This window comes from Epinephelus moara, chromosome 11 (genome assembly GCF_006386435.1).
Source record: "Epinephelus moara isolate mb chromosome 11, YSFRI_EMoa_1.0, whole genome shotgun sequence".
NCBI lineage: Eukaryota > Metazoa > Chordata > Actinopteri > Perciformes > Serranidae > Epinephelus > Epinephelus moara.
In genome coordinates, this window is record NC_065516.1 from 25,901,301 (window position 1) to 25,908,501 (window position 7,201).

Genomic DNA, 7,201 nt, shown 5'->3' on the forward strand with positions numbered 1-7,201 from the left:
GTAGATGAGACTATCTGCCAAATTGTACTTCTTCAAAGAGAGTGTTTTTAGAGCTACCTAAAATAGGGTTTATAACGATTTAACAGCCAAACTGAAGAAACAAAAGTGGCGTTTGAGTGAACACAGCTAATGCACGTCGTAAAACTTTTCTGCTTTGACTAATTTTCAGTTACAAAGCTACATATGTCAAATGAAAACTAATGAACAAGCATAAAAACGTGGGACTTCTTCACCTGACAGCCAATATCAGCCCTCAGAAAAGATTCCCTCATTTGATTTCAGTGATTAGTGGATTGTGTTTTCCCGGCGTCTTAAGGCTGCCACTTACCCTGCCATTGACCTCGCCCCTCCACCAGCCGTTGGCTCCCGATTTCGTGTAGATCTTAACCACGTCACCCTCCTGCAGCGAGAGCTCCCGGGTGTCACGGGAGCTGAAGTCGTACCGTGCTATCGCCACACCGATCACTTTCGGAGTAAACACTAGAAAGAGAGAGGAAGAAAGGCAGGTATTAAAGATTTGAAATTTAGTTCGTTCACTTTTCTAGAAGATGCATTTGAAAGAAATTCAAAAAGAGTTTCAGTGTCAACACACACATGTAAACACACATGCACACACTGATGGAGCAAGGTGATGTCAGTCATCCAGAAAAACCTCATCATCTTTCAGTACTATTGGAGAGCCTCTCTGATACACTTTAAAACTGGTCTTCTTCCATTAGCATATTGTAAATTCTCAAATACTATTGAGTAGATTTACCCATCACTAAATGTAGTGTGCATTACCTCTGGCACATTTGGTATACAGTCAGTTCCTGTGTAGAGATTAGCTAGTTGTTGTTAAATGCTAATACCACAGACCACAGGGTCCATATTTCTTCTTAGTCATTAGTTCAAGGCCCACAGAGTTTAATATGTTCAGCGTCATACATGCTGTCCGTTAGTCACTCACTCTACGGCAAGAAACAGCACTTCAAAATAAAAGCTCTGTGATGAAAATTCAGTCCGTCAAAAAAACTTGACATGTCGCGAGTCACTTACGGTCCGTTCAGAATGGACCTGCGACCAACTTTTGGACTGCAACCCACCAGTTGGGAACCACTGCCACAGACTGTATATAAATATAGACAACATGACAGCTCCTCAAAAGTGAAGCCAGAATATCTCGATGGCTCCCTGGTGGCTGGCTGCAGTATGTTAGCAGCTGGGATGTGAAACGAGCTAAAATACCACAGTACATGTCAAATGAACTTTTCCCATAGATGGTTTCTGAGGTAGTTCTTGTCACGCTGACGTGAGATCAAATGTTTGTTTTTGTGATACTTTTGTTTTTTAATTTGTTATTTGATGCCATTAAAAGGAGTGGTGACATCATGATTGACAGGTGTTACTGACTCCCAATAAACTGTCCGGGCAGGAACGCGATACCACAGCTCCATCCCTCTGATTACTGCTGTGCAGACTGTGGCTCCAAATGACATCACTGGCTTCACTTTTGTACAGTGGGAAGTGGAGACCGTCGTCAATCTTTATATATGGTGGTGTAAATGCTAAGTAGCCAGTTGACCTGACAAAGCTAACGTTAGCTTTCCAAGATATGAAATATAAGAGTAAAGAGAAAAACAGATGATATGGAATATGGCTGACACATCCTACCTGACATGAGATAAAATGCTGTTTAATAATGACATAAACTGGAAGTATTTTAAATTGCAAACGTCTAAGCTCACTAGAAGTGGTAAGTGCTTGTAGTTTTTCATTAAATATGTAAGTTTTTTCCGTGTTCACAAAGTAATCGCGGTTTAAATTAGTTAAAATCACGAAGGCTGTAATTTCTAATATTAACTGCTGTAGCAGAAATTTGTTTTACAATATGGGAACTAAATATAAGTCTTACTTTTTTCAGAATGACAAATGAAAGAAATGATGTTAATAAAGTTTTTACTCCTCAGTGTTAATGATAAAAAAAGACTTTATCCACAATTTAGAAATGGATTTACAAACAGATGCAACTAAATCTATCTGGTAGCAAATAAATGGTGATGAGAAACAACTAAATGTGATGTTAAGTTAAAGATAATGTTCTTGTTCGCTCATAATTTTGCAGCTGACCTGATGAACAATATGAATCAGCTAATGCGTGTGTGTGTGTGTGTGTGTGTGTGTGCCTGTCTGTGTGTGTGCCTCATCGTACAGAGAAGTGGGGCCCTTCAAGTCCTTATAGTTATGTAGTGCACCGCTTTAGCTGAATAAGTCCAGCTCAAGTGCTCTGACAGCCGTGCGTGTGTGCGACTAGACATCCTGTCGAGGAGACAGCAGTATGAGAGACGGCTGTGGAGAAGGTTAGCTAGTTACCTCTGCTCCATCCCACCCTGCCGCCTTTCTACCTTCTCCAGACACTGACTGGTGGGTCGGACTGGGCTAAGCTGACAGGTGGAAATGGAATGTCAGACCTCTACAACCTGGCCGTGGGGATAGAATATCTAATATAGAGGAGCTTTGTGTTTTTGGACAACTCCACCTTTACTTTGACAGACAGACACACACAAGAAAAAACACACCAAACTCAGCCACATATGCTTCTGAAAACACCTCAAACACAACTCCTTTCTCAACACTTTCATGCACACACACGCGCACACACACACAAACATATATAACATACGTGCATTACTAAAACCTATTCTCCACAGGATGACATGTATGTGCACACAACTATGGACGAGGTGAAATGGTGCGATGGGGAGTTGGACGGCAGATGTAAAGGCAGAGATTCAGACGATGATGTGAATGCACTGAGCTACAGCCAGCATGCTAAGCAGCCTTGAACATGAAAGGAGAGAGAGAGAAACAGTGTTAGAGAAACAGACAGAGAGAAAGGCGATACCTGTACCTGACCAGAAGGGAGCAGAGGAAGGAGGTACAAAGCTGTAGCCGGCAGGAGTTACAAAAGAGAGGCCGCAGAGCAATGGGGCTATGGCAGGGCAGGCCAGGCAGGGAGCGGAGAGATGCAAGAGGGGACAGGGCAGGGATGGGGGGGGGGGATGGTAGAAGGAAAGAGAAGCAAAGGAGAAAAATAAAACATGTTTTTTAAGATCCCAACTCTGAGGTGTAAAGAACACAGTTGCAGTTTGATAAAAAATAAATGACGATGGGTGGTACGTCACCTACACAGCCACGGGTAGCAGTTCTGTCATTGATGGTTAATTTGTACCCCTTTGGGCACCATGTGGACCAAACAGTGTAATTAGAAATCTAAAACTCTAACTCAAATTTGAATGATCAAACTCTTGGTCTGGTCTGACATGTCAACAATTACTTAGAATTACCGCCTTGTGGTTGTATGCCTCTGTTAACTTGTCAAGGTGCAGTTACAGTTTCCATCCATGCCTGGAAAAACATGGCCGCCTCACAGACATGTTCCCCTGGCAGCAAAGAAGTTCTATACAATCAGCACAGTTTCAAGTTGGGCAGCCAAGATTAGTGTCACCAGTGTCTCCCCTCTGTTTGTGAGTTACATAAGGGCCATAAAAAATATCTTGTTTGACATTTGTGTGAATTTTTGTCATAATCAGCGTATGAATTCCTGAGTAAAGGCCAAAAACATGATTTGTGAGGTCACAGTGACCTAGACCTTTGACCCACAAATTCCAATTAATTAGTGAGTCCAAATGAACGTTCATGCCAACTTAGGAAAAGTTCCCTTAAGTTGTTCTTGAGATATTGCGTTCAGGATATGGGATGTACACAAGGTCACAGTGACGTTGACCTTTGACCACCTAATTCTAATCTGTTCATCTTTAAGTCAAAGTAGATGTTTGTGCCAAATTTGAAGAATTCCCTCAAGTTGCTCTTGAGATATCATGTACACAAGAATGAAACAGATGTAAGGCAATAGTGATGTGGACCTTTGACCAACACATTCTAACCATTTCATCCTTAAGTTCAAGTGGATGTTTGTGCCAAATTAGAAGAATTCCCACAAGTCGCTCTTGAGATATCATGTTCACGTGAATGAAACGGATGTAAGGTAATAGTGACGTTGACCTCTGACCACCAAATTCTAATCAGTTCATCCTTAAGTTCAGGTGGATGTTTGTGCCAAATTAGAAGAATTCCCACAAGTCGCTCTTGAGATATCATGTTCACGTGAATGAAACGGATGTAAGGTAATAGTGATGTTGACCTCTGACCACCAAATTCTAATCAGTTCATCCTTAAGTTCAGGTGGATGTTTGTGCCAAATTAGAAGAATTCCCACAAGTTGTAGCTGGTGGCATTATGTTTTCATCTGTCCCATTCACGTGAACGTGATATCTCAAGAACAGCTATCATCAGCACAGACACATAATGTCATGATCCTGGGTTTTTGTTTATATTCTGTTATCTTGTGGGCTTTGTTTTGGAGTTTTCTGTTTACGTTCCTTGTTTCATGTAATTCATTCATGTTTAATCTGCTTCCTGTTTTATTTTGTAGATTCTCTCATGTGTCATGTCTGGCTTCACTTCCTGTCTTTGTGTGTTTTCCCGCCTGTTTTCTGTCACACCTGTCTCGTTAAGTCTTGCCTGTTCCCAGAGTCTTCCCTTCACACCTGTTCTGTATTAATCTCGTTTGCTCCACCCTTGTTGTCAGCCAATCCCTGTTTCACTCCTCTTGCCCATGTCTTCCTACTCCAGCTGTGTTTCATTCTTGTGATTATTTTCTGTGTATATATACCTGTGTGTTTCCCTCTGTTCAGTGTGTCCGGTGTCCATGGTGCATTTTATCGTGCTTCCCTGCTTCTTTTCATTTAGTGTTGGTTCTCCTTTCTTTTGGACTTCATGTTTTGTTGCCAGCGTGTTTTGGGGATTTCTTATCAGCATTACAGCCCGCCTTCTGTTTAACCTTCAACCTGCCTCCTGCTCTGCATTTGGGTCCCTCCTGAGCTGATTTATGACACACAAAAATGAATTTCCAATACTGAAAGGCTCTTGTTTCTGAAACTTAAACACTAAAGCTGCAAAGCCAATCTAATATGAATTTACGTAATACACTTGCAGGCATAAAGTGGTGCTTTAATTAAAAACATTTTGAGCCTGTTTGATATTTCACAATTGTTAAATTTTTATAAAACATTTATAAACTATAAAACATTTATTTTGTTCTGGTGTGGGAGAATTGAAAGATCGTCCTGACTGAATTAAAGGTCAAACTCGAAGGTTCAAAACAAATGCTGAGATCCTGGTGAAATATGAAGTGACGACACATCTTGTTTCCAATTTGCCAAAAGGATGTCTGCATCATTAATGGGAGACGACAGCTTCACTTGTGCATTTAATTGGGAGGAACATGCAGTGTACTCACAGTTACAGCATAGGGAATAGACCTCTATTTGCATATTTATAAAGACAATCATCCAGCTGTAACACAGCCACAACTACAGATACACAGCTCCTCTACAAATGTCTTCTGACAGACACGTTGAACCTGATAACCTATCAGACAACACCGTTGCTTTATGAACCTCACATTGTCCACAGTGCAGATTTCTCTACTTCCAAAAGACTAACTCTGCCTCTTCCTTACAAACAACTTGAGAAATAACCCACCGGAGGCCCACTGATTTTGCATTTCTATCTCTCTTCCAGTATTTTCACCGGCAGAAAAATAAGCTACAGGCATTGATCTGATTCCAACAATGTCTCAGAGTTGGCAAAGTTAGCGCCTTGCTCTGGGGAATAGAACCTCTAACCCTGAAAGTATTAGTACCTTAGTCTTTACGGATAAATGTGAGTCCACTGGGTTGTTTTGAAATGTCAACATAGTGAGTATATGGCGCAAGTACAATCAGGAGAAAATGCTGATGCTTGCTTTGACCAGTAAAAACAGACTATACAGTATAAAGTCAATAAAAGCAGTTTGCTAAACAGATGCCAGTGAATGATTTTATCCCAAAATGTTTAGCTAGGGTGAGCAAAGCATCCTATCCCTGATGTAGGAATCAACAGTACTGTAATGACAGAACACTCTAGATCAAAATGCATTATAGAGACAGATGCATTAAGTCAGAAGGTGATAGGCAGTTGGCTTATAAGTATCATGGATGGTTTACTGAATGAGCCCACAGAGCACAGGCCTGGAACCCATGGGCCAGAGCCTCTGTATAAAGTGACTGTGAACATTTGTTTTTGATAAATTAATCAAACAGCTACAAAAAGAGATGTACAAACCCATGAAAAACAACCACAAAGAAAACAAAAAAAAAAGAGATGCTAAATGATCCCACAAAGAGATGCAAAACAACCCATGAGCAAAGCAAGCAACTACAAAGACACGCAAAATGAATACAAGGAAATGCAAACTGGCTACAAAGAGACACAAAATGACTACAAGGACATGCAAAACTATTAGGAAGAGATGCAAAACGAGACCAAAACAACTGCAAAGAGAGACAAAATGAGTACGAGGACATGCACACAACTACAAAAAGATGCAAAACCACTACAAAGACTTGCAAAACTAGTATATGGAGAGAGCAAAACAACTGCAAAGAAAGACAAAATGACTACACAGACATGCAAGACTACTACAAAGAGACACAAAACTACTACATCGAGACACAAAATGACGACAAGGAAATGCAAAACTACCACAAAGAGATGCCAAACTTCTACAAATAGACGCAAAACAACTGCAAAGAGACACAAAATATCTACAAGGACATGCACAACAACTACGAAAAGACGCAAAACTACTATAAAGAGAAACAACTACTACAAAGACTTACAAAACTACTATGGAGAGAGCAAATTAACTGCAAAGAAAGACAAATGAGTACAAGAACATCCAAGACTACTACAAAGAAATGCAAAACTACTGCAGAGAGATGCAAAACTACTACAAAGAGACACAAAATATCTACAAGGATATGCACAACAACTATGGAAAATGCAAAACTACTACAAAGAGATGCAAAACTACTACAAAGAGACACAAAATATCTACAAGGATATGCACAACAACTATGGAAAGATGCAAAACTACTACAAAGAGACGTAAAACTACTACAAAGAGACACAAAATATCTACAAGGATATGCACAACAACTATGGAAAGATGCAAAACTACTACAAAGAGATGCAAAACTACTACAAAGAGACACAAAATATCTACAAGGATATGCACAACAACTATGGAAAGATGCAAAACTACTACAAAGAGACG

The 7,201-nt window shown here is 40.3% G+C and overlaps 1 protein-coding gene across 1 annotated transcript in view; it reads right to left on the reverse strand.

The window, feature by feature from the left end:
- Positions 1-268: 268 nt before the first annotated feature.
- Positions 269-7,201, reverse strand: part of LOC126398166 (guanine nucleotide exchange factor VAV3) — a 125,173-nt gene continuing 118,240 nt past the window's right edge. The window contains exons 26-27 of the mRNA XM_050057388.1: positions 2,891-2,971; positions 269-480 (exon numbers count right to left, since the gene is read on the reverse strand). Coding sequence (XP_049913345.1) covers positions 269-480; positions 2,891-2,971 — 293 coding nt within the window. The remainder of the gene's footprint in view (positions 481-2,890; positions 2,972-7,201) is intronic.